Genomic DNA, 27,771 nt, shown 5'->3' with positions numbered 1-27,771 from the left:
TCATAAGGGTCAAAAGGTTCTTCCCCATGCTGTAATATGCATCAGTCCTTCATTCCATTTTATGGCTGAATAATAACTAGTCCATATATACATATGCTACATCTTGTTAATCCATTCATCAGCTGGTAAACCTTTGGGTTGCTTCCACTTTTGAGGTACTGTGAATAATGCTATTGTGAACATTCATGTAGAAGTTTTTTTTTTTTTTTTTAAGATTTTATTTATTTATGAGAGACAGAGAGAGAGAGGAGAGACACAGACAGAGGGAGAAGCAGGTTCCATGCAGGGAGCCCGATGCGGGACTCAATCCCGGGACTCCAGAATCACGCCCTGGGCCGAAGGCAGGCACTAAACTGCCGAGCCACCCAGGGATCCCATGTGTAGAAGTTTTTATATGGAGATGTGTTTTCATTTATTGTGGGTGTCTACCTAGGGGATGAAACTGTTGGAAAATATCATCTCTATCTAACTGTCTGAAGAACTGACAGACTGTTTCACAGGAGTGGCATCATTTTCCATTCCTAGCAGCAATGTATGAGGGTTCTAATTTCTCTACATCCTTACCAACCCTTGGTACTGTCTGTCTTTTTCACTAGAGCCATCCTACCAGGTGTGAAGCAGTATTTCATTTTGGTTTTTGGTTTGCATTTCCCTAGTGGTTAATGATGTTGAGCATCTTTTCATGTGTTTATGAGCTATTTGTTCATCTTCTTGCAGAAGTGTCTATTCAAATCCATTTCTTTGCTTTTTGTTGTTGAGTTGTAAGAGTTGGAAATGTGTTCATAAACGGTTAAATTTCACCGAGAAGAGCCAGATGGAAGGCTAGGCTGAATTAATGAAAACTCGTTGAGTCCTTGAATATTGTTAATGGGATGTATCTACTAAATTTTCTATGGCTTTAGTACTGACATCTCTCCCCTACCAAATCTGATCTACTTCTTTTGGTCTCTCAAACTATTAAAGGTATCATCATCTGTCTCTTTCTGTAGGGTATTAAACCCATCTATGGTTTCTGCTTTCTGACTCCACCTAATCTCATTACTGCTATTGATTCAATCACTATAACGTGGATCACATCTATCTCATTCTTTCTATTTTTATGGTGAGGGCACATGCAGGCCTTCATAGCCCTTTGCCTCAGCTATCTTCCTGTTCCCAGTCTCTCTCCCTCCATACTTGCTGTGTGCTGATCTCAGGTATCTGTTCTAAAGCACAGCTCTGGTCATAGCCCTTTCCTGCTCAAAAGCTTTTGTAGTTTGGTTCCAGCTACTTTTCCTATCTCTCTTTTTTTCTCCCACTCCCTAAACTATAGAAAAACTAATTTTGAAGCCTATTATAATCACTAATTTGCATGTTTGTCCCCGCCATAAATTATAAGTTTCTAAAAATGTAATAATGTTAAAAGAGGAATTTTTACAAGTAAAAATGTTCAAAGAAACTAAAAGGCAGCTGTGCCATAAAAAATGACAATAGATATTAGAAGATTCTTTTTTTTTTTTTTTTTAGAAAGATTTTTTTAGTGTGATTTTTATTGCTAGAAATCTCTGGGATACAAGTTAGGTGCAGATAAAGACTAAATGTATAAAATTATTAGTTGCATCATGCCCACCTGAAGGAATGAGGACATATACTTGCATTCTGTATTAAATATAGAAAGGTTAAGGTTTTAGACCTTTTAGTTCTCAGGCACTTCTGGCTAACAGCAGCCGTAGGTATTGTACTATTGGGTAGTCCTATGTTGCCACCTGGCAGCACAGCTTTTTATTTTGTGGTAAATATTTGATCAGTACAAATTTTCTTCCAATGAATGCAGAGAAAAATTTCTTTGCAAGAAAACAATTTTGTGGTCTAATCCTTACACAAAAGCTAAAACCACACGGTCGAATTGACTCCTATGATCTGAGAATTCCCTTGCATACAGCACCCAACACAGGAGGGCACAAGAGAAGTTTTCTGACAATTTTATCTTCAAAATATTTAAATGATCAAATTACCAATATTGATTAATTCATTTTTAAGGAAATATGTTTAATTATTCCACAGCTGGATGATCACATAACCCCAGATACAGAGATGTCTCTGTAAACGAATGTAGGAAGGAACATATAAACACTTCTGCCTGCAAAATCCTGTGAGCATAACTCAGCCTCTCAAAAAAATTGGTGGACAAAGAAAACCTTTTCTAAAATTCAGGACAAATATAATTGCTGGAACTGAGAGAGAGAAGAAAAGTAGGCTAAAAAAAAAAAAGAGATGTTTTCTATTTTATAGATTTTTCTCTTGGGTGTAATTATGAAGTGACATCCAAGTGCAACCAATGAAGTCCCTATTTTTTTCTCACAAAATTCAAAGACATCAGCAAAACCACCTATGTCAGTAATAAAAATAAAAAGTCTTTGACTTTTTAAATGTTTTCACACTGTCACAGTGGAATAAAATTAGCTTGAAAAATGATCTAAAGGCACATGATGCAGTTCATTATGTAGAACAGCAACAGCAGTGCTTTCCCAGTGTTCATAAAGGCTGCTCCATTAAATTTACCTCCAGTCAATAATTAGGAGTCCACAAATAAACCCGGGCAATTAAATCAATACTGCCAGGCAATTATATTCCAGAGTCCAGGCTCAGTGGCACAAAAAGGCACTACATCAAATTGTAGTATTAAGCAGTCTAATGCCATTTTCAACAGGATTTTTTTGAGCCAAACAAAATAAGCAAATACCAAGATAACATAGGAATGTGTGTATGCACGTCTCCATAGGTAAGTCAAAAAAATCAGGTCTGGTATCAATACTGCTTCAGTAAAATTTAATAAAGATTTATACAGGTGGATTTATTAATTTTATGGTCATAACTGATGATCAAAGTTCCAGGTATAAAGGTCACATTTAGAAGGTGAACATTAAAAAAATTCATTCAAAAGTTTATTTTTATCATTTTTAAGTTTAAAACTACAACCCATCACAATTACTGCTGAACTCCTTCGATGTGCCAGGAACTGGGATGAGTACTGGGCATGAAACATAACTAGGAAATGGCCTTTCTTCTCAAGAGCAAGATGTCGCTGTAGAAGACTCTGTCTAGCACCTGTACGTCTGCACTTGAACAACTTAAAGCCATAGATTGCCAATCACCTTCTATTATTATTAAAGTGATTCCAGATGAAGTTTCAAAAATAAATAAAACCGACACTAAGCATATCAGTAGCTCATGTATTATTTTACTTATCCTTGACTTTTCTAAAAGTATAGTACTGCTGTGTATTAATATAAATGTGAAAAAATTGCATTTAAATCTGCTTTTATTTTTAATATTTACACAGAAACATTTATGATGACTTTCCAAAACATATGACAGTAATAATATTTTTTGCTCCTTTGAAAAATATGCTTTAGCTCTTTTAATTCTTTGTTCATTTTTAAAATAGACAATTAGGTTGAGCAAAAAGAACTATAATGAAAAAGTTTTCGAATACATTACATGCTGTCGGTGATGTCAAAACAAAAGCTTGCTATGACTAGAAAAGCAGGGCTCTCACCTGCCAATAAACTGCCCTTGATCACTTACAAGAGGGGCACATCCCAACAGACTCTGTGTGTATTAAAAAAATACTTGAAAGGAAAGAAAAAGTATCACACAGGTCACAGCAGCAGTCTCAATGGACCCCTCAGGGATTTCAACTCGTCTTGGCCTTGTCATCCTCTATGCAGCTTTCCACTCGGCCCAGAAAATGTCGATAGGAAAATGTTTGAGGGGCCTCTGGTGGAAATTTTTTCATTCTTTCTGCATTGACAGGATGCCAAATCAATATTTACTTCCCACTAACAAGCTGCTCGAGGTCTCAGTAGAAAATATTGTAGAGAATGCGGGAAGACACAGTAATAAACAGCTGTCTGGCTGTGAGGAAAACATGAATTGACTGGAAACAGGTCCATAGTAAAAGGTCATTGAAACCCATGAACTCCTCAGGTGTCCATATCAACTACCAACTTTAAAGACACATAATAAAGAATATCTTTTCCTAAGAGGGCTGAGAGAATGGATCCTTTTCAGTGTAGCAAGCATAGAGGTTGACTCAATAATTTAATTAATGCATTTGCTAAGACCTATGTTGGCTCTTCCCAAGGCATTTGTTTCATTTGTTAAGTCCAAAAGTACAAATAGAGGGTTAACTTTCCTGTCTATCTATTGGAATACTTCTTTACCTAACAGAAGTAAATGATGTGGTAAGTGTTTACAAAAAGTTAGACATCGAGTAAAAGTGTAAGGCTTGGATTTTTTTTTTTTTTAGAAGTTTTTAGACATGAAGCAGAAAAATGAAATACCTGTCCTTCAAGAAGTTTCTGAATGTACAACAGCCATTCCCGGTCATTTTCAGCATTTATCTTTGTCCTTTCTATGTCCTAAAGGAAGAGAAGCAAAAGATCGATGTTAATTGCATTTGTATGAATTTGATCATACTGTTACTGAATAAATTTAAAGAGGTACTGGTAGACTAGGATTCAAAAAGACTAGCCTGTCCTTCCAAAGTAGGGAATATGCAAATCTGTGCTTTTAATATTTAATTTACAAATACTGACATGTGGGAGATTTCTAATTTCTAACAGAAAAATAATTTCTATTATTTATCTATTTCACAATACAATTCAGGAATATTTTATTTCTGCCTTCACAGTGGAGCTGAAGGTAGGGACTGTGGTGGAGGTGAAAGTGATTGAAATAAAGTGAAAAATAAGAAAAAGCTGTATAAAATAATCATTTACAAGTGACCTTTGTTTTTTTTTTTTTTTTTTTTACAAGTGACCTTTGTAAGATAACATAAAACCTTATATTGGTTAAAAAATCTGACTTGTCAACAGATAATTAAGGAGAGTTGTTACAATTGTAGACAAAATAGGATATGTCATGGGTTTGGTGTTTTTAAATGCTTGCATACTTTAAACATCCAATAAGTAACTGATAGGCAAGGGACATTTCTACTTAAAGTGTTGTAAGCCCCTAAATATTTTCAACCCATCAATTATCAAAGTAAATATTTCTGAAATATAATGTATTCATACATGCAGTGGATTATTCAGTTAAAATCATGATTCAGTTTACAAAAAGATGGACTTTTCAAAAAGAGAAAGGGTTGGAAAACTAATGATTGTTGAAATTTACCGTATGCCAATATCTAGCTAGGCACTTCACATAGGTTATCATAGTTTTTTATATGAATTTACTAGAGTTCAGTGTAATTTAACGAATATAAGTCCGCTGGTTTGGGCTCTGCTTGGACAATTCCAGGCAACTCTCTAGACCTCTGAAAAGATGCAAGGATCTGTCTAACTAAGCTCTGATCTGTAATGAAATCTAGGAAATGTATCAAGGTGCACCAATCCTTCTTAGAACAGTGTGTTTCTACTAGAGTCCTTTTTCTTCCAGGAGGATGCCCACTGAAGGTTGTGTCATATGCATTTTGCAGTGCTGCATATTCTGGCTCTGGAATGTATCTGCCCAGAGGCTGGGGTACCATTTCTTCACAGAAATGTGCCAGCTACTCTTTGGGACTATAAAGAGAGATCTTCTAATTCATATACCCAAAAAGGATAACATTTTTCTAATTTGTTCATTCAGAGAGGGTGCTTTTTTTCTAATCTGCAAGTCTACAGAGGGTATCTTTTGAGACCACACAAAGTTGATGGGCCTATCTTCCAGAATAGGTATCTGTATTTGTGTGTGTGCGCGCGCACACACACACACACACACACACACATACACATGAGGGATTTTGGTAATCTACTTGTTTTAAAATTCTTAGGGAACAGTGGAGGATTCAACCCTAATTTTTTGTAAGGATTCACACTATCAATCAACACATTTTAACTAAATGTCTATAAGGTATAGTTAACACCCTTGCCAAAGATACTATTATTTCCTGTGTGTTTTATATTTGATACTACATTTGATAATGCTCTTGTACTTCAAAGTTCAGAATTCACAAAGTGAATTCAAAGTGTAGAAAGTCATAGGTATTGTAGCATAGGTGCTGAAAATAGGAAACTGAGAGTTCACTATTCTATTCACCCAGGGGATGAAAATCATCTCTGCAGGATTCCTTTGACTTCTTTTCTAAGAATTCTTAGCAGTTTAAAAACCTTTGCAAATTGTAGATCTGCTCTACTGCAGAAATTTTTGTTTTCTTTATTTTCTGCAGAAGTCTTCTGAGCAGCTGATGGGGCAGCTGGAGGATGTTCTCATATAAACATTTAAGTCTATCATTTTATTTATTCATTGAGCATATATTTATTGGGAAGCTACTAGCACCATCATCTCTTTAATGTTTCCAAACAATCAAATCTGATACTAATGTATCAAAATTCAGAGACTTAACAGGAGGACAGGATTGAGTATCACCCTTAGGTTTCACAGAAGACTGTATACAGGGTGAGATTCTGCTAAGACGTCATAACTACGTTAAAAATGCAGTGGCATCCCCAGGAGGTACAGAACTGCTACTGAAGACTCATATATATATGCACATAAATTCACTCAGACAGGAGGATTTTACCCAATTTAAAGCTATAAATATATTTTTTCTTTAACTTGATCAACAATAATTTTGAATTTATCTAGGAAAGCCAATAGATCTACTACTTTTGCTCACTTAGGAGGAAAAGTCCTCAAATCAATGATGACCCACCTTAACTAAATCCATTCAAATTGGCTTAATTAAAAATTCTAGCTCACAAGATATATGATTAACTAAATTAAAGAAAATGGAAGAGACAGGAAAGAATTTGAATAACAGACTTGAATAACAAGCAGTTCTAAAGGTTTTATGCAATGGCTTATTTCTCTATTATACAGAGAAATTTCTCTAAACGTTTTCTGAGTTGGTTAATACCCCTGATGTAACTTTCACCCATACGTTACTAAGCTGACCTTCATTAATATTATCTTGAAGATGAAACTCTATGAATTACAAAACAAATAGAAGTATGTGTTTAAGTTCAATGTGTCCAAAGCCCTTTATTAATAAATATTTAAGTGATCTTACCATTTCGTCTTCTGTATCCATTATTTCCTCTAGATCTGACCGTGAAATGTTTAGGATAGAAGCTGCCAAGGTCTGGGCTTTATGGGTTGAGGTTTTACGAGCATCCCTGTTTTTTTGGATTTTTTGTAGTTCTCTGATTTGTTGCCTTATCTCACGGACATCACTTTGTAACTCTTTGGCCAAAGCCTGCAACATGTTGGAAAGAATGTGGGCTCATATGGAAGTCATAAATGAAGACTAAGCAGTCACAATATAAAAATGTGAATATATCAGCAAAGCATTGCTTATTAGGGTTACTCTGATTTTATTTACTTTGGAACATAATAGATTGCTCTTATTATCTGTATGTAATAAAAGCTCTCTTAAATGAGCACTTAACCAACTTGCTGGATTAACCAAACTCTCCAATCCCTCTTTCAGATTTACCAGCTGATATCTTAGTTGGTGAATGCTTGAAGCAGGGAAGCTACTTTTCATCATGCCAGAGCACAACTACTCCTGACCACTGAGCTGATGCCAGTTGTCATTGTTTATTCCTAAATGTGTGTATATTTGTTGTAATAGGTTAATAATGTGATTAGTTTACTCATTATATAAACTGATGAAAAACAGCTGCAGAGAGTTGTTTCTATTTTAGTAAAACTGGATCAGAAAAGCTTTGCAAGGACTTGATAAAGACAAGTTGGGCAAATATGTAATTAAGTTATGTGTGGGCAAGATAACAATATAGAAATAAATTAAAAACCTAGGACAGGGGATGCCTGGATGGCTCAGCAGTTGAGTGTCTGTCTTTGGCTCAGGTCATGATCCTGGGGTCCTGGGATCGAGTCCTGCATCGGGCTCCTTGCAGGGAGCCTTCTCCCTCTGCCTAGTGTCTACCTCTCTGAGTCTCTCATGAATAAATAAATAAAATCTTTAAACAACAACGACAACAAAACCGAGGATAGCCTCACAAGAGCCTTTAAGTTCTCCCTTTGAGAAATGAATCAATGCTGGCCCATACCATGCCTATGCATGCATAAGAAAAGGATAGCCCTTACTCTGGATAGACACAGCTCTGGACCTCAATGCCTGGCTTTGTGATCTGAGAGTAGGCTAGCAAAGATGTTAGGGTTATTTCTCGATCTTTTGCCAGCTCAAGCTATGTTGCAATAAATAACAGTGCTCCTGTATACATTTTGCATCTCTAGGATATATCCCTAGAAGTGAAATTGCTGGACCAAAGAGTTTGTCTTACTGTAATTTTGAAAGCTGTTACTTAATCTCCCCCCACTCTCCAAGATAGTACCAAGATATACCTTTCAAAGAACATACAAAACTACTTATTTCTCTATACCATTAGCAAAACACTAATCTAGGATTTCACTGTAGTTTGTTTTTTCGTTGTATTTTAAAATTTTATTTCTCTTATATAAAAAAAGTTGAACATGAGCCTAAGAAGAGGTATTTTTTTTTGTTTTTCTATTTTTTCCTAGTAATTTATAGGAGTTTAAAAAATTATTAATTTATTTCAGAGAGAAACAGATATCAAAACAGAGATAGAAAGAGAGCAAGAACAGAAGAGGGAAAAGCAGGCCTCCTGCTGAGCAGGGAGTCCCATGTGGGGCTTGATCCCAGAATCCTGGGATCATGACCCAAGCTGAAGGCAGATGCTTAACTGACTGAACCACCCAGGTACCCCAGGAGTTGTTTACATATTTGGATATTACATTTGTATATTGTACATATCTAGATTTTTTCATAATTTGTATTTTTCTATCAACAGTAATTACAGTATTTCATGTCAAGGAAAAATATTTATTTTTCATATATTCAATGATTCTTTTCCTTTCTTTCTCACTTTTAAATTTAGTGTGATACTTTAAAAAGCATTCTCCACAATGAGAGATATATAAATGTATTTTCTAACCAGGATTTTCTGCTATTTTAAAGTTTTTATTTTTCATTTTTAAACTTTTTACCCATTTGTCATCATTTAGAAATCATTACATAAAATCATACTCAGTCATCCCACACCATTTATTAAGAAGTTCAAGTTGGGGTGTCTGGGTGGCATAGTCAGGTAAGCACCCAATTCTTGGTTTTGGCTCAAGTCATGATCTCAGGGTTATGAGATGGAGTTCCAAATTGGGCTCCACGCCCAGCACAGTCTGCTTAAGACACTCTCTTGCTCTCCCTCTGCCCCTCCCCGCCTTGCTCTCTCTCTTCTCTATCAAATAAATAAATAAATAAATAAACAAACAAACAAATAAATAAATCTTAAAAAAAAAAAGTTCACCTTTTTCCCACTGATCTCCTATGTGTTTAGGTGTCTGATTTTCTGTTCTGTCCCATCTCTATTAGTGAAGCTTTATAATGTATCTAAACTTAGTGAGGCCTTAGAACGAATGTTAACATCTGGCAAGGCTAGCTCCCTCTTACTACCCTTCTTTTTCAGGTTTTCCTTGGAAATTTTTGCTTCTTTGGTTTTCCATAAGAACTTCCATGTGAACCTTGTCTAGTTTCCCTCCGCTTAAAAAACAAATCTTACCAGTAATTTTATTTCAATCATGTTAGATTTCATTTGGGTCAAGGGAAACTTGTAGCATGTTGAGTCTTCCTAACTGAAGACCATGGTGTTCTCCCCAGTTAGGCTTTTTTGTGTGTTTCTTAGGATCATTTTTAAGTTTTCTCTTTCTAGCTTATTTTTCTTACTAGTTGTTTACTTATTGGGAGGCTGCTTCTAATACTAATTGTTGCTTGAATACATAAAGATTGCTGACATATATTGAGCTTACTGAAGCTTCTTTTTTGTTACAATTTTTCAAATCTTTAGTTTCTAGGTATTGAATCATATCTCCAAATATTGGTAATTTTATCGTTCATTTTCCAAATTCTCTATTTCTAATTTCTTTCTTTTCCGATTGCATTGGTTAAGTTCCTCTGGAACAACATTAAATAGCAGAACTGATGGATGTACTTGACTTGTTCCTAATTTTAGTGAGACTCCTTCTACTTCTTAGGAAATGCTATGCCAGCTTTGAGAGCCATATTTTAATACATTAAGAAATATTTTTTCATATATTAACCTACAATACACAGTGTAATATAGTTATCTCTATACTCATTTTTATTTCTTATAAAAACAAATGTCAAAATATCTTAAGCCAATTTTACCATCCATATGAACTATTATGATTTTCCATCATATATCTACTAATAGGATTACTAGTAATTTCCTTAGTAGTGAATTATCCTTGCATTTCTGGAATAAACTCCACTTGGTGTGATATATTATTTTTTGATATGCTGCTGACCTCTATTTGCTAATATTTTATTGTAGGATTTCTACATTAGTATGAGATTGATTTTTTCAATTTTGTGAAGTCTTCCCCAAAATGTGGAAGTATCTTTCTCTTTTCTGTGCTCTATAGTTTTAATGAAATTGAATTTATCTCTTCTCTACTGTAGTAGCACTTGTCTGAATTTGGTTTAGTATTTACTGCAGGGGAAGGTAAAAAGGTACCTTTCTGATTATTTACTTTAACTTTTACTTTGTTCTAGGAGAGATTTGGAACATTATATTTTCCTAGAAAATTACCCATTTCATCCAGATTTTCAAATGTATTTGCATACAGTTGAGCTAAGTAATCTGCCATGATTTTTTCCTCCTGTGTCTATGGTTACTATTACCTATCACTTGTTCTGTACAGTTGTACTTTCTCTTTTTCTTAATTAGGTCCATCTGTTTTATTGATTTTTCTTTTCTTTTTTAAAAACAACTCTTATGTTCATTAGTTGTACATTTTTAAATGATTAATTTCTATTCAATCTTTAGATTCTAGTTTTAATTCTTGAGTGGAATGTTTATTTTCATTTTTTCTTGTTTACTAATGTAAATATAAAAGATTATAAATTTTTGAGCACTGTTTTAGCTATCCGTGGGTTCTGATAATTCTTTTAGGGATATTCTGCTATTTGTTCACATACCCTTCTTGATCTAAGAACTTTTTCTTATAAATATTTAGGTGGTAGTGACCTCTGTTTTCTGGTTTTGTAATTAATTGCAGTTTTATAGCATTACTCTCAGAGAAAGTTATCTATCCTATTTCTGCTTTTCAGAATTAAGGTTTTCTTTGTGGTATGTATCAGGTCAGATTACCTAGAAACAAGATTCTGAGATGAAGATTTGTGGGCAGGAGGTTTGTTGGGGAAACATACTTAGAAACAACATCTGTATAAAATTTAGGGAAGCAGGCCTGGGCAGAGGGGAATGAAGTGCATTGCAGTTCCAACAGAGGCTTTGTGCCAACTTATGGGGAATTCTGGAGATAAGATGGCTTTTCAGAGTTGTCTCTTGGTTTTTTTCCTCTTACACATGACTTGAGCTTTTAACTTAGCTGTTCTTTATTTTTTTTTTAAGTCCAGAAACTTTACTTAAACACACCTAGGGTATGACATATTTAAGATCAATTTTCCCTGGTTCATGTTATGTTCTTAGAAGTCTTTATTTCTGGAAATTATTGTTGAATTATAGGTTCAATATTTGTTCTGCTCCTTTATTTGTTTTCTTCCTTGAAGACTTGAATTATACATATGTTGAGTCTCTGTCACTTGCTTCAAAAATTCTTTTTCCCATAATATGCTTTATTTTTTTAACTGAGACATAATTATGAATGAAATAGCTCACATATTTTAAGGTGATGAGCTTTGGCAGTTGTATGCACATATGTAGCCACCACCCTGCTCAAGATATAGAAAGTCTTCATACTCCAGAAACTTATTTGATGCCCTTCCTAGGCAATTCCTCCCACACCCAAATTGTTGACACACACATATTCATATGAAACCAGTAATATATATATTTCCTGAGATAATTTATTTTTTTACTTCTTTGCCAGCCACCTTGGTTTCATCTGCTCCAGTGTCTCATCATCTTTTTCCTAAATTCTTACATTTAATTCCACCTTAAACATGTGCTTTTTAGAGGAAATTATTTTACTAATATTTTAAATTCATACTAAAATTTCTCATCTGCTCTGTAGTAACTTATTTGTGGTTAAACTTCTTTTCCTGACACTTTTTCTGTTTTTCTCCATCCTTATTCTAGTATATTTGCATAGATAGTGTGTTAGTTCATTTCATTTTTGAAAAGGATTTTTTCCTAGACCACCTATTTATAGAAGGTTACATGGCAGAGGGGCCTGTGCTATGTTTCAGGCTAGTGAAATTTTGCATATGACTTTAATTTTTTTTGATGAATTCCATTAACCAGGTTATTTTTGGTTTTTTTTGTTTGTTTGTTTGTTTGTTTGTTTTTTACAATTTAAGGAATCTATTTTCTTGGTTGCTATGAGAAAAGCTGCCTCCTTCAGACGTTCCTGGTCTCTCTTATTCTTCATTAAGCCTTGGCTCCTTAAAGAAGCAAACCAGTTCTAGGATGGCTACCACAAACTTCTGTAGACCTGTTCCACTGCTGCAAGTAGTGGATGTTGGATTTGTACCCCTTGTGAACTTCATCTTCTAAGAGGTCTTGATCTTTCAGAGGTCTGTAGGACCTAAGTCTTCTTTCCATGGAGTCTTATTTCTGTGTTTTGCATGCTTTCACCAATCTTACCTGTTTTTTGCTGTTCTTCAATGTATTTTAGAATACAGAGTTTAGCTCTGACTTAGGTTGACTGTGAAAAGTTCAATTTTTGTTTCTAATTCTTGTCTGCTTCTTGATTTCAAGGGATGGAGGGGAGGGGTAATGATGATTTTACCCCTCTATGATACCCCATCATCTAAAATGATGATTTTAGAATTTTCCAAAATGCATTTTCCCCTAATATTTCCAGTTCTTGACTATTATGAATAAAACTGCTATAAGTTTTGCTGTACATATTTGTAAATATGTTTGTACACATATGTTTTCATTTCTCTTGAATAAATACCCAGAAGTAGAATTGCTGAGTCATATGGTAGGTGAATGTTTTATTTATTAGAATTTCTAGAGATTTCCACCATATCTTGTACCACCAATACTGGATGAAATATCTCCATTCTCCACATTCATTCCAATATTTGGTGGCTTACATGTCTTCTCTTGAATTTATTTAAATAATTTTTAATGCTATTGTAAGTTGAACATTTTCTATTTAATTTTCTAATTGTTTACTGTTAATATATAAAAATACGTTTGATTTTTGTATTTCAACCTTATGTCTCATGAAATGGTTAAACTCTCTTATTTAACATTAGTATCTGTTTTATAAATCTCTAGGATTATCTACATTAAGAATCATGTCTCATCAAAGAAATGCAATCAAAACCACAATTAGTTACTTACAAAGGTAGAATGAATGTTAAAAAACCAAAGTAGTAAAAATAGCTATGATTACAATAATTAGTTAAGAGATACAAAGATAAAAAGATGTAAAATGTGTCATCAAAAACAAAACAGAGTGAGAATAAAAACGTTGAGCTTTAGAATGGGACTTAAGTTGTTATCAAACATAAGTTGCTCTCAAAATAAAATAGACTTGTAGGTATAATTTATTATATGTAAGATTCATGTAACTACAAGAAAAAAAGCTATAGTAAAAGTACAAAAGATAAAGAGAAAAGAATAATTAACAAAATAGCAATAAGGACACACCTATCAATAATTACTTTAAATGTAAATGAACTAAATTCTCCAATCAAAAGACACAGATTGACTGGATGAATAAAAAATCAACACTAATCTATCTGTTGCCTACAAGAGACACACTTCAGATGTAAGAATATACACAGACTGAAAGTGAAGGGATGGACAAAAATAGTCCATGCAAATGGAAACTAAAAGGTAGCTGGAATAGCTACACTTGTATCAGATAAAACAGACCTTAAAACAAAGACTGCAGTAAAAGATGAAGGGTATTACATAATGATAAAGGGTTAATCTACCAAGAGGACATAACATTTGTAAATATTTATGCACCCAACCTAGGGACACCTAAAAATATAAAGCAAATTTTAATAGACCTAAAGGAAGAAATAGACAGTAATACAATAGAAGTAGGGGAGATTTTAATACCTACTTATATCAATGGATAGGTCATCCATACTGAAAATCAATAAGGAAACATTGGTCTTAAATGAGATACTACCAGATGTATTTAACAAATATTTGCAAACATTCTACCCAAAAGCAACAGAATACACATTCATCTCAAGTGCACATGGAACATTTTCCAAGATGCATTATGTTAGACCACAAAAAAAACTTAATAAATTTAAGAGAACTGAAATGATATGAAACTAGAAATCAACTTCATGAAGAAAACTAGAAAATTAAAAAATATATAAAGATTAAACAAATGCTACTGAATAACCAATGGACCAAAGAAGAAATCAAAAGAGAAATTTAAAAAATACCTTGAGACAAATGAAAATGGAAATGTAACACCAAAATTTATGGGGTGCAGCAAAAATAATTCTAAAAGGAAAGTTCAGGGACACCTAGGTGGTTCAGTCAGTTAAGCAACTGACTCTTGATTTTGGTCCAGGTCATGATCTTAGGGTCATGAGATCAAGCTCTGCATTAGGCTCCACACTGCACAGGGAGCTTGCTTGAGATTCTCTCTCCCTCTGTCCCTGCTCCCTTGCTCAAGCATGCCTTCTCTAAAAAAAATAAAAATAAAAATAAAATAAAAATAAAAGGAAAGTTCACAGTGATAAGTGCCTACTAAAGAAACAAGAAAAATCTCAAAAAAAGAACCTAACTTTCTACCTCAAGGAATTATAAAGTGAAAACAAATGAAAGAAAGTAGAAAGTACAAAGAAGGAAATAACAAAGACTAGAACAGACATAAAAAAGAGATTAAAAAGACAATAGAAAGGATCAATGAAACTAAGAGCTGGTTTTTTGAAAAGATAAACAAATTTGACAAAGTTTTGATTAGGCTCACCAGGAATAAATGAAAATAAATCCGAAATGAAAGAGATGTTACAACGGATACCAGAGAAATATAAAAGATCATAAGAGACCGTGAACAATTACCTTTGGACAGGAAGAAGTAAAACTGTTACTATTTGCAGATGACATGATATTATAATATAGAAAATCCTAAACATTCTATCAAAAAACTGTTAGAACTAATCAATAAATTCAGTAAAGTTGTAGGATACAAGATTAATACACAAAATCAGTCACTGTTGTTTATACTAACAATGAAGTATCAGAAAGATAAATTAAGAAAAAAATCCTGTTTACAAGTGCATCAAAAAGAATAAAATACCTAGAAATATATCTAAAGAACAAAGTGAAAGACTTAAATATTCAAAATTATAAGATATTAATTAAAGAAACTGAAGATACAGATAAATGGATAGATATTTCATGGTCATGGATCAGAAGAATTAATACTGTTAAAATGTCCATATTACCCAAAGCCATCCATAAATTCAATGCAATCCCTATCAAAATTCCAATAGCATTTTCCACAAAAATAGAAAAACTATATTAAAATTTATATGGAACTACAAAAGATCTGAATAGTCATAGCAACCTTGAGAAAGAACAAAGCATCATACTTCCTGACTTGAAACTTTATACAACTTAATAGCAAAAATATAAATAATTTAAAATGAGCAAAGGACCAAAATAAGCATTTTGCCAAAGAGCACATACAAATAGCCAACAAGTACATAAAAAGGTACTTAGTCTCACTAACCATTAGGAAAATGCAAATCTAAACCACAGTGAGATATCACTTCATGAACCCAATGGCTACTACTAAATAGGTAAGAGATAACCAATGTTTTTCAAGGATGTGGCAAAAAGGGAACCCCATGCACTGTTGGTGGGAATGTAAATTGGTACAGCCACTGTAGAAAACAGTGCAGAAGGCCTTCCAAAACTAGAAGCAGAACTACCATATGATGCAGCAATCCCATTTCTGGGAATATATCCAAAGGAAATGAAAACAGGATCCGAAAGTATATCTGCACTCTCATATTCATTGCAGCATTATTTACAATAGCCAAGATGTGAAAACAACCTCAGTGTCCATTGATGAATGGACAACAGAAAACATGGCATATATGTAATGGAATATTATTGGGCCATAAAAAGGAGGAAATCCTGCCATTTGTGGCAACATGGATGTACCTTTTGAGCAATATAGTAAGTGAAATAAGTCAGAGAAACACAAATACTATATGATGTCTCTTACCTGCGGAATCTAAAAAGCTGAATTTGTAAAAACAGAGAGTAGAACATTGGTTGCCAGGGGCTAAGGGGTGAAGGGAAGGAGACATTGGTCAAAGGGTATGGACCTCCACTTATAAGAAAAATAAATTCCAGGGTGTAATATACAGCATAGTGACTGCAGTTAACATAACTATTGTATACTTGAAAGTTGCTATAAGAGTAGGTTTCAAATGTCTTTACCATAACAACACCAACAACTAAATGGTTATTATGTGAGGTGTGAAGGATGTGTTAACTAACCTTATTGTGGTAAATATTTCATGATATATACATATACCACATCATCACACTGTATACCTTAAATTATATAGTGTTATATGTCAATTATGTCCCAATAAAGTTGGAGAAAAAGAACAGGAAAAAAATCATATTTAAGACGCAGATCGTGCCAAAGTATTAACAATTGTACATATAAAAATAAAATTATAGTGCTCCACAAATGTTCTCATTAAAGAAGCAAGAAATTTATATGCCCAAAACATCTTACTAAATCTTTCCAAAGCAAGCACATATTGGTAATTAAATGATTTAAGCTTCCAGCTAAATGTTGTTCTTTGGCTGATATTTATTTCAAAGCTCACAAAAACCATTGAGAAGATAGAATCTGGCATATGACTCTCACATATAAGCACATTAACAAGCCTATATCAGGGCTCAATCAAACTGAGCAAATACTTCTAGGAATTTCCCTTGTGTGTTTTATTCAGTTACTAGGAGGATTCAAAGCCTCAGCTCTGCCACATATATCCAGCGCACATGCTCAAAGCACTTGATTTTACCCCAGGGCAAAATTCCATATTGAAGACTAGATCTAGAACAGATGGACATTCCACCTCTTCTCTAATCTGGTTGTGCTCTATGAAAAATGCAAAGACTAAAGGGAACACAGATTCCACAACAGGGCCTGAACAAACATTATTGCTATTAATATGAGTAATAATATTTATTAAGTACTTTTACACAAAAGTACGTGATACCCTAATAAGTTCTGTACAGAATGAATCCTGTTTACCACAATATTCCATGTAGGAAAATGCACATTCTTTAACTATGCTCTTTAAGGAATATGCACAGCTCTTGCCTTCACAGAGTTTTCTATCTAAGCAGCGATTATGTGGCTAGTATCATCCTTGAGGCTGATATAAAGTCAATTCCTTGAGAATTTAATGAACCTTGTTACATGCCAGTACTCTGCAGATAAAGAATGACAAAATGCTCACTGGGAAGGAAAACTGTGCAAAGGCAAGAAAGAACACTACAGGTGAAAGTTGGAGAGTAGTGGGGAAGAAGATTAGATTCTAAGCAGGATAGGGCCAAATTATGGAGATTTTAAATATTTAAAAAGAATTATCAGAAAGGGAGACAGAACGTAAAGACTGCTAACTCTGGGAAACGAACTAGGGGTGGTAGAAGGGGAGGAGGGCGGGGGGTGGGAGTGAATGGGTGACGGGCACTGGGTGTTATTCTGTATGTTAGTAAATTGAACACCAATAAAAAAAAAAAAAAAAGCTTAGCCCTAACACAGTAAAGATTTAGGAAGTCACTGATGGTATGTAGCCTCGCTCCTGAGCATTCCCTCCCAGCCCTCTCACCATACATATGTACAAGGAAGAAAAGGATGACAGTCCTTTCATTCCTCACAGCCAAATGTCCAGTCTTTGCTAATGGTTTGGCCTTTATTAAAAAAATGGATTAAGCAGCAGAAGTAATGCCAGTATTAACTACATATGGGCTCTAAAATACAGTTAAGAAAAACAAATTTCAAATTACCATTAGGCTTCTATTAAACACCAAATCATATATGGATTCAACTAATAAAAACAATTGAAGGCAGTGTTTTAAAACCTGTATTATGCATAATAATCACTCAACTTGTTAAATTCAGGTTATTAGGCCTCACCCCCACAAGGATTTTGATTCAATAAACTTGGGGCCCTAAATTATGCATTTTATATGAAAGCTTTAGAATCCGTTGATTCTAATGCAAGTGATCCAATACCAAACTGAAATAAAGTGGAAAAGTTCTAAAAGAGTACTAACAAATGGCTTATCAATATCTTTTATCTTTTCCTATTATGTAATGTTTAATACATGAATTAAATATTTATCTCCTATTATGTAATATTTAAGACATGAAACCACAGGAATCCTTAATTTATCTATTTAGGCATTTATATTGTACATCATTGTTGGTGAAAAAAATGAAGGATTAATATGTCATTCTTCAACAATTAGAAATTAGATACTTTATCATTAAATATCATTCAAATTCTTGGACAAAATTAAAAGCCTTGTTTTTTACTTTTTATTTTTTTATTTTTATTTTTTTATGATAGTCACAGAGAGAGAGAGAGAGAGAGAGAGAGGCAGAGACACAGGCAGAGGGAGAAGCAGGCTCCATGCACCGGGAGCCTGACGTGGGATTTGATCCCGGGTCTCCAGGATCGCGCCCTGGGCCAAAGGCAGGCGCCAAACCGCTGCGCCACCCAGGGATCCCAAAAGCCTTGTTTTTTAAAAGATAATTTTGCCAAGTAATTTGGTCATGAAATTTTGTCAAATCAATGATAATCAGATATATAATCATAAAATTCATTTTTCTATTTTAAAACTTCTGGTTATCAATTCTTTTTAAAAAGGATATATTCAAAGAATATTTCAAGAAAAATGATTGGCATTTAAGTAAATCTTATAATATGTATTTCATATTTTATATTTTGGCTAAAACTGCAACAAACAAAACTCTAATCTGGATATAAAACAAAAAACAAAGGCTTATGAAGTCAGTCATAATAAAAATGGTTTTACATCATGAATAATGACAATATTCAATGCGAATGCTTATCATAAGTTAAACAGTGAGACTACTCAACAAGTGTTTGGAAGAAATGACATTTTAAATCTGGAAAAGGTAAATTACGTTTACTAAAATTAATACTCTGCAATCATTTGGGGTCCTCTGAGGCAAGGTGTATTGGTTTGACTTTATATCCATCAAAACCTTTGTTAAAAGAGATAAAACAGATCAAATGCTTTATTCCATTCATTTTGTAGATATTTTTAAAATGAGAAAACTCTCAAGGTATCTATGATTTTCAGAGAAACAAAGTAAAGGATTTGTTCTAAACAGGGTACTATTAACAGTGGCATAAAATGTCATAAGGTCCTATTTTTAGAGGAATGAAGAATATGGCATTATACATAAGATCCAGTTATTTGCCATCTTATATCCAATCTATAAGCTCAGGAATGTTGTATCTTATAAATAAGATCAATACCTATGGGGATAAGTGGATTTAAAAATGTTCTACTTTCTGTTGAGCAAAGAAGTTTCTAGTGGAGCCTTAAGAGATGCCAAATAACCTACCAATCTAGACAGAGAAACAAACAAAAAGACTGATTTGAGAACAGTAATATATTAATATACATAAAATAATATACATTAAAATACACACATATATGTGGCAAGTTTAATCGAGTAAATCAAATAATACTGAGGTTACTTGGGAAAGGAGAAAGTAATTAGTGATGTTATTTTATTCCATAGTTTAAACTTTCATTTTATAAAAATTCCATGAACTGAAAATATTTCATATATTGAAGTAAATTTCTACAGCTATATTATGTCAGTTTCTTTAAATTTTAACTCCAGTATAGTTAATATATAGTATCATATTAGTTTCAGGTGTACAATGCTGTGATTCAACAATTCTATACATTACTCAGTGCTCATCATAAGTGTACTCTTAATCCTCTTGACCTATTTCACCCACCCTCCCACCCACCTCCCCTTTGGTAACCATCTACTAGTTCTCTAGTTAAGAATCTGTTTTTTTTGATTCGTCTTTTTCTCTCTGTTCATTTGTTTCTTAAATTACAAATATGAGCGAAATCATATGGTATTTGTTTTTCTCTGACTTACTTCACTTAGTATTGTACTCTAGATCCATTCATGTTGTTGCAAACATCTCATTCTTTTTTATGGCTCAGTAACAGTCCATTGTACATATAGACATCACACCTTCTTTGTCCATTTATCCACTGATGGACACTTGGGCTGCTTCCATAATTTGGCTATTATAAATAATGATGCAATAAACATAGGGGTGCATATATCCTTGAAAATTAGTGTTTTCATATTCTTTGGGTAAATACCCAGTAGTGTGATTACTGGATCATATGGTAATTCTATTTTTAATTTTTTGAGGAACCTCTATACTGTCTACCATAGTGGTTGTACCAGTTTGCATTCCCACCAACACTGCGAAAGGATTCCTTTTTCTCCACATCCTCAACAATACTTGATGTTTTTCTGTGTTTTTGATTTTAGCCATTCTTGACAGGTGTGAGGTGGTTTTTGCCTTCTGGTTTTGATTTCCATTTCCCTGATGATTAGTTATGATGAGCATCTTTTCAGGTGTCTTTTGGCCATCTGTATGTCTTCTTCAGAAAAATGCCTGTTCATGTCTTCTGCCCATTTTTTAATTGGGTTATTTTTTTGGGGGGTGTGGAGTTTTATAAATTATTTATACATTTTGGATACTTAACCCTTAATCAGATGTCATTTGCAAATATCTTCTCCCCTTCCATTGGTTGTCTTTTAGTTTTTGTTGATGGTTTCTTTTGCTGTGCAGAAACTTTTTTTTTTTTTTTTTTTGATGTATCCCAACAGTTTATTTTTGCTTTTATTTCCCTGGTCTCAGGAGATATATCTAGAAACATATTGCTATGGCTGATGTCAGAGAAATTACTGCTATGTTGTCTTTTAGGATTACTATGGTTTCAGGTCTCACATTTAAGTCCTTAATCCATTTTGAGTTACTTTTGTGTACAGTGTAAGAAAGTGGTCCATCCAGTTCCATTCTTTTGCATGCAGTGGTCCAGTTTTCCCAACACCATTTGTTGAAGGACTGACTTTTTCCATTGCATATTCTTGCCTCTTTTATCAAAGATTAATTGACCATACAGCTGTGGGTTTATTTCTGTGCTTTCTTTGCTGTTCCACTCATCTGTGTGTTTATTTTTATGTCAGTACCTTACTGTTTTGATTATTACAGCTCTGTAGTATGATATGCCAGTTTTTTTGTTTGTTTGAAGATTTTATTTATTCATGTGAGACACACACACACACACACACACACACACACACACACACAGGCAGAAACATAGGCAGAGGGAGAAGCAGGCTCCCTGTGGAGAGTGTGATACAGGACTTGATCCCAGGACCCTGGGATCACACACTGAGCCAAAGGCAGATGCTCAACCACTGAGCCACCAGGTGCCCCAACATGCCAGTTTTTAAATCATGCATGCCATCTGAAGGGCAAAGTAGCACAAGTAACTCAATCTCATGAAAGATTGCTAAAAAACAAAATAAAACATTGTGATTTCAGGATAAAATAGAGAATATAGAGTTACTTTCCCACTGTAGTCAAACTGTTTTGATGCTTATTTTGAAAGGTCAAAGAACTATCATTTGAATTTCACATTTCTAATAGAAATTTAATTTGATTCAGTAGTGATTATTGCCACATGCTGAATATTTTGCAAGGCACCTGGTAGATATTGTGGAGGTGGAGATTGATAAAACATTGTCCTTCAGTTTAAGAAACTTATCATCTACCTACTGGCAACAGATTCATTTGCTAGCTATAAGACAAGGCAGAATGAAAGGCACCAAAAAGAGATATAAACAACTCAGAGTGGGATTAAAGGGACAGAGCATCACCAGATCCCTGGTTTCTGATATCTCTGAAACCAGAGCTGCTCCTCCTTGATTGTCTCAGAAGACCTAAGGGAAGAATACTGTCTGATTATGTGGGACAAATGTACAGACCAGAGGCCAAAAAAGCTCCTTATGAAGACTTTCAAACAAACCACCTTTATTCACCCTTCCCCTGTCACTCTTAGTGGTTCCTTGTGTAGCCAATTACTGAGGCTCTCTAAGGTTCTTCAGCTGTCAGATAATTTCTAGACAGCACAGCCTTTGCAGGCACTTTGATTTGTCTTCTGTTTGTTCTGCTAAATCATTTACCATTCTTCTACTCATTCCATGTCTAACAGGTTATGGGCTGGGGTTCAGATGTCTCCGAGCTTCAATAAAACTAAGGCAACTTTCTGGTTGTTCTTGCTGGATTTTCAAAAGAAGAGTGGAGAGGAAATGACTGCTTTCATCTTAAGACCTGTCTTGATTACATGATTATTACAATTCCATCACTGAAATGATGTTAAGAAAAGAATATTAAAAATAGGATGGAGTATGTTAAACTCAAACTATAAAACCAAATCTTTTCTAGACAAATTTTGAACAACGTGGCAAGTGGGTAGGAGAAGATTCTTTGCGGTTTCAGAAAGCAAAAAGAAACTTCGGAGTGTTCCCACCTCATCTCAAGGAGGCCACCACCCTGACGAAAGTAAAGTACAGATTAGTAAACTATGAATAATTCAAACCTTCACAAAGATGGTGAACTCTTCAACTTTCTCATTGGCTAACAGTAATTTCTTCTGTGCACTTTCCAGGGCTTGCTCACTTTGCAGTGCTAATCCTTGAAGATGTTTAGATGCTGCTGTTTCAATCTCTGCCATTGCAGATTCGGTCTCACTTATTTTTGATACTAGGAAACTTAGTTTGATATCCTGAAAAAGACCAGAGATAACAGAATAAAAAAATGATTCACAAACATATTTGGAAGGGTTAGGTATATATGTCAGATAGAGAAATGGTTTCATGATTCTCTTTTTATATATATTTATTTTTATTTCGGTAAAATTGATGGTTGTTTTCGTTTATTTTCTTTTTTTTATGTGGAATGTATGTGCAATTTTTATTTTTTATTTTATTTTTTTCCAATAAATATTCTGAGTACATATTCCCATATGTTTATCATCAAAGTTAGTTCATATTTTTAAAAATAATAAATCATTAAAGACATGGAAGCTATTTTAGACCAAAAGATCTCACATATCAAATGGAAATATTTAATTAGTTTATAAGGTTAGGTGGATCTAAGAAATTTATATTCACTTAGACAAGTCCTTAACAATAATGTTCATTTTAAAGATATTATCAAGACACAAAATCTATTTATCTAATACAGCACTATCATTAATGTTAAACAAATTCTTAGTGTTTCATGTCGAGATAAAAATGTTCTTTGCAGTTATCTGAAACAATTAGGTTGCTCATAATAGTTTTGGGGAGAAGAAATGACAACTTTAAAAATGAAAAAGATACAGTTATATTCCATTTCTAAGCTAACATGTCCAAAAAGCATACTTTTTTTTCTAATTCCTCTTTAGTTTTTTGATACATCTGTTCGTACTGTGACTTCTCTTTCACGGCAACACTGAGTCTCTGCTTTAGTGAATCAATTGATACCTTCTTGTTGGAACATTCTTCGGTTAGTGTCTTCACCTACAGTAAAAGCATAAAGGTAACTATTATCCTAGTTGTATACTCCATTTGTTGTAACAGAAACCAAAAAAAATTCAGGAATATGTCTAATTTATTTTCTCATAAATGATATCAAGTTTAAATAAATAAAAGTTTAAAAACTGATATAAACATATAAGGTTTGTAGCACTCATAGTGTGAATGAGACTAAAATCCTTAAATCAATAGCAAAACAAAAAATGCACAAAAATATATGAATGCTGGTATGAAGTGGTCTACCTAATAAAACAATACTAATTTTAACTGTTTCCTTTAGTTACTAACCTAAACTTCCTTAATCAAGAGGTGGTTGTTTTTGATTCTTAAACAATCCAAGTAATGGATAACTTTCAGTTAGAACCATATAACATGTACTTTATAAAATAAAATTAAATAAGTAATGCAACATTTTTATTATACATTTGAAAGAAGAAATAGTTTTTCTTTTTTCATTCAATACCACTAAATATATATAATTACTTATACAAAGACTCTAAGACTATATCTGGAACAATTATTAAGGTTTAAAAATCAGCAACATTTAAAGGACAACACTGAAAAAAAAACTATAAGAATTATAATTTATGTGGGTATGTGGAGGAAAAAAAGAAAGAAAATCCATGTGCATTTGTCTTGCTCATGTAAAATTTTCTCTCTTAAATCCATTTGAGCTAACAGATACTTACATTTTTATCTCCAAAAAGGAAAGTAAGAGAGATGCTCTCTCTGGAGTGGATAACATTTAATGAATGCCAAAGTACAAGCTGCTTTATGAGTTGTGCAAATAGCACCTTTTTTAAAAAAAAAAAAAATCTTAGTCAGCAAATTGCTGATTTCTACTTTGGGGTCAGATATGCAACTATGTTAAATACAACAGTCTTCCTAAATACACCGAACTAAGTGTAGAGAAGGAAAAGTATACTTTTTAAAAAAGGTGATAAGTACATTTTTAAGAGAATTTCTAGTAGTTACTGGTTATCACCATTTGCATTTCATATATGCTTCAATTTGTCATTATAAATGTTTGTAAATTAAATAAAGTGAATAAATAATTTAAGTTGTATAAATTAAACTTTAAAATACTGAATAAAATGTAATTATATACCCCAGAAGCATTGAAGATTTTTAAATTTATACTTTATTATCTTCTCATGGTATGTTCACAGATATAAAGAGAATGTGTAGCTATGTTATGTATGAGATCTGAGTCTTGAATTCTAAAGCAAATAATGTACTTTCAGAGCACATAATTGTGTAACAGTATAAATGTATTCTATAGATATCTTCTATAAATTTATTAAGATTGAATACTCAAGTTAAAGATATAAGTAAGAGGGAAGTGATTTTTTTCAGTGTCAGAGAACATAAAAGTTAATACCTTTTTTTCAAGATTTTCTAACATTTCACTAATACTCTCATTACTTTCTGAATTTACTTTCTGTCGAAATTTCAAGTCCTCTATCAAATGTCTTTTCATGGTTATATCCCTCTCCATTCGAGACATCCTTGAAAGGGGGGTAAAATGAGAGTGTTAGAAAACACTTTAACAGTGATTATATGATTATATGATAATCTTACATATTATCCAGTGCTATACCTACTGTTAATTTTTAAATGCTATCTGATGTTAATTGCAAATTAATAAGATAATTGCATGAGATGAAATATTGTTCTATTAATACTTTGAGTACTTGTAAAACCTGTAATTCAGTTGTGATTGGTAATTATAGTATTACATATATATATATATATGCATTAAGACCAAAAAATAGAAGAACCGGGCAGCCCGGGTGGCTAAGTAGTTTAGCGCCGCATTCAGCCCAGGGCCTGATCCTGGAGACTCGGGATCGAGTCCCACGTCAGGCTTCCTGCATGGAGCCTGCTTCTCCCTCTGCCTGTGTCTCTGTCTTTCCCTCTCTCTCTGTCTCTCATGAATAAATAAATAAAATCTTTTTTAAAAATAGAAAAACTGAGAAAGATTGACAAAATTTATGAAAAATTAAAATTGTTATATTTAAATTACATTCTTGCATTGCTAAGAAAAATCAAACTGATGTTTAGAGATCATGAACAAGTCTAACAGTGACTGGAAACAATTCTATACTTTAATAAACAAATGTAAAATCTTATACCATCATATAGAAACACAATAAACTTAGGCATGGTATCTTCTAATTTAGTATCATTTGTGATCGAATTGACCCTTCAGTGTAGCTTAAGTGGATAACATGTATAAAATGGCAGCTGCTGTGGCAACTACTACTAGTACTACCAAATAATAACAGATAGCATTTACTGTGGGCCTGCTGTGTGCTGGTTTCTGTTACAAGTGCTCTACATGCACTCATTCGAGCCTCACAAGAATTTTAGGAGCGAATGCTATTAAACTGTGATACAGAGCTAGCAGGTAGAGGAGCCAGGATTCAAAGAATGTCATCTCTAGAGCCCTTACTGTTAAATAGTAAACAAGACTGCCCCTTAGACTCATAAATAAACTTGATGATATTTTGTTTAAAAAATTAACCAATCTTTCATCTAGTTTCACTTGTTAATATCACTTCCAAGTTATCTTCACTTAAAATGTGGTATACACATATGTACTTGAGATATATATGTAGAGTTCTCAAATTATCAACCACAGACTGGAATTCTATCTAAACATGTTATTATTCCTGAGCTCTAATAATATATGTATAAAAGATATAGAAAGGAAATCATTTTGATTCAGTGAGATAGAACATTTTAAATCCCTTTTTGTTAATATACACATGCAGTATAAACTTTTGTAATCTTCCTTTTATTTTAGAGACAAACCAAACTTTCCTTTCCCCTTAGCTCTATAAACTTAAGCAATTAAATCCAATAAAAGATCAACCTACGTATATAGTTTTGGTCAAATAATTACCACATTCAGAAGTTTCCTGTTCATAGTCTTTAGGTTACTAATTTACATACATTCAAAATTAATTGTTTAAGAATGAAAATCTAACTTTATATTCTTACTCTGATGAAAAGTAGCAAATATTTTGGCACCAACCATGCTTATCGGTAATATTACTTAAACTTTCATTTTATTGAGGCTTAAACATGAACTAAGGAAGGAAAACTTCATTTTGAGAACAACTTCAGGGGTATCCCTAGGTGGCTCAGTGGTTTAGCGCCTGCCTTCCATCCGCGGTGAGGTCCTGGGGTCTCGGGATTGAGTCCCACATCGGGCTCCCTGCATGGAGCCTGCTTCTTCCTCTGCCTGTGTCTCTGCCTGTGTCTCTCATGAGTAAATAAATAAATCTTTAAAAAACAAACAACCCCCAACTTCATTGTTTCTTGGATGCAATGTTTAATAGAGTTAACTACCACTAGGTGGCACCAAATACAATGGATACGAATATCAAAACCTACTTTTCATGCATTTCCTTTATGTGTTCTTCTTTTGCTAGGAGTTCAAATTTCAGAGACTTCACATTTGATGACTGTTTAGTGAGTTCATTAGTTGCATTCTAGGTTAAAAATACACGTAAAATAAAATACACCTTTCAATCTTTGGTGGAATGCAGCATACAAATAACATTCTCAGTAAGAGTATTAAATTTGGAAAATTATGGTTATAATTAAGAAAGACATTTTAATATTTTTAAATACTTTATTTTATAGGTTTTAATACAAGTACTATGGTACACTAAATTTTTTATATAACATACCAAAACCACAGAAGAATGCCATTGTATAACAACTGCAAAAAGTATTTCCCCAAAATACATGTATGGAAAATATGGATTGTCTTTGTAAAATGTAAATGTGCATATGATTTAGTATTTTAATGGGTTAATAAGATCACTTAAAATGAATGGTGAGTTTACTAAGAACATGTAAGAGACCAAATATGGTCACAAATGCTCTGCAGCTCCTCCCACCAGGAGGTGCGATTCATCTTCCAACCCTTTTGAGTCTGGTCTGGCCTGTGATTTGCTTTAGCCAAAAAAATGTGGCAGAGATGACATGATGCAAGTACCAGATCCTGGGCCTAAGTCCTTGCAGCTTGCACTTTTGCCCTCTTGGAATGCTGCCTGGGATCACCTTGCAGGGAAGACA

The 27,771-nt window shown here is 33.5% G+C and overlaps 1 protein-coding gene across 2 annotated transcripts in view; it reads right to left on the bottom strand.

The window, feature by feature from the left end:
* The window catches only part of CNTLN (centlein), a 331,003-nt gene that overhangs the window by 8,853 nt on the left and 294,379 nt on the right, over positions 1-27,771 (bottom strand). For both annotated transcript variants that reach the window (XM_072841469.1, XM_072841470.1), the window contains exons 20-25: positions 27,082-27,179; positions 25,061-25,187; positions 23,527-23,664; positions 22,701-22,886; positions 7,040-7,225; positions 4,326-4,403 (exon numbers count right to left, since the gene is read on the bottom strand). In XM_072841469.1, coding sequence (XP_072697570.1) covers positions 4,326-4,403; positions 7,040-7,225; positions 22,701-22,886; positions 23,527-23,664; positions 25,061-25,187; positions 27,082-27,179 — 813 coding nt within the window. The remainder of the gene's footprint in view (positions 1-4,325; positions 4,404-7,039; positions 7,226-22,700; positions 22,887-23,526; positions 23,665-25,060; positions 25,188-27,081; positions 27,180-27,771) is intronic.

The sequence above is a fragment of the Canis lupus genome, chromosome 10, assembly GCF_048164855.1.
Source record: "Canis lupus baileyi chromosome 10, mCanLup2.hap1, whole genome shotgun sequence".
Lineage (NCBI taxonomy): Eukaryota > Metazoa > Chordata > Mammalia > Carnivora > Canidae > Canis > Canis lupus.
The sequence above is the reverse complement of the archived record's forward strand: the minus strand, read 5'-3'. Positions and strand labels throughout refer to the sequence as shown.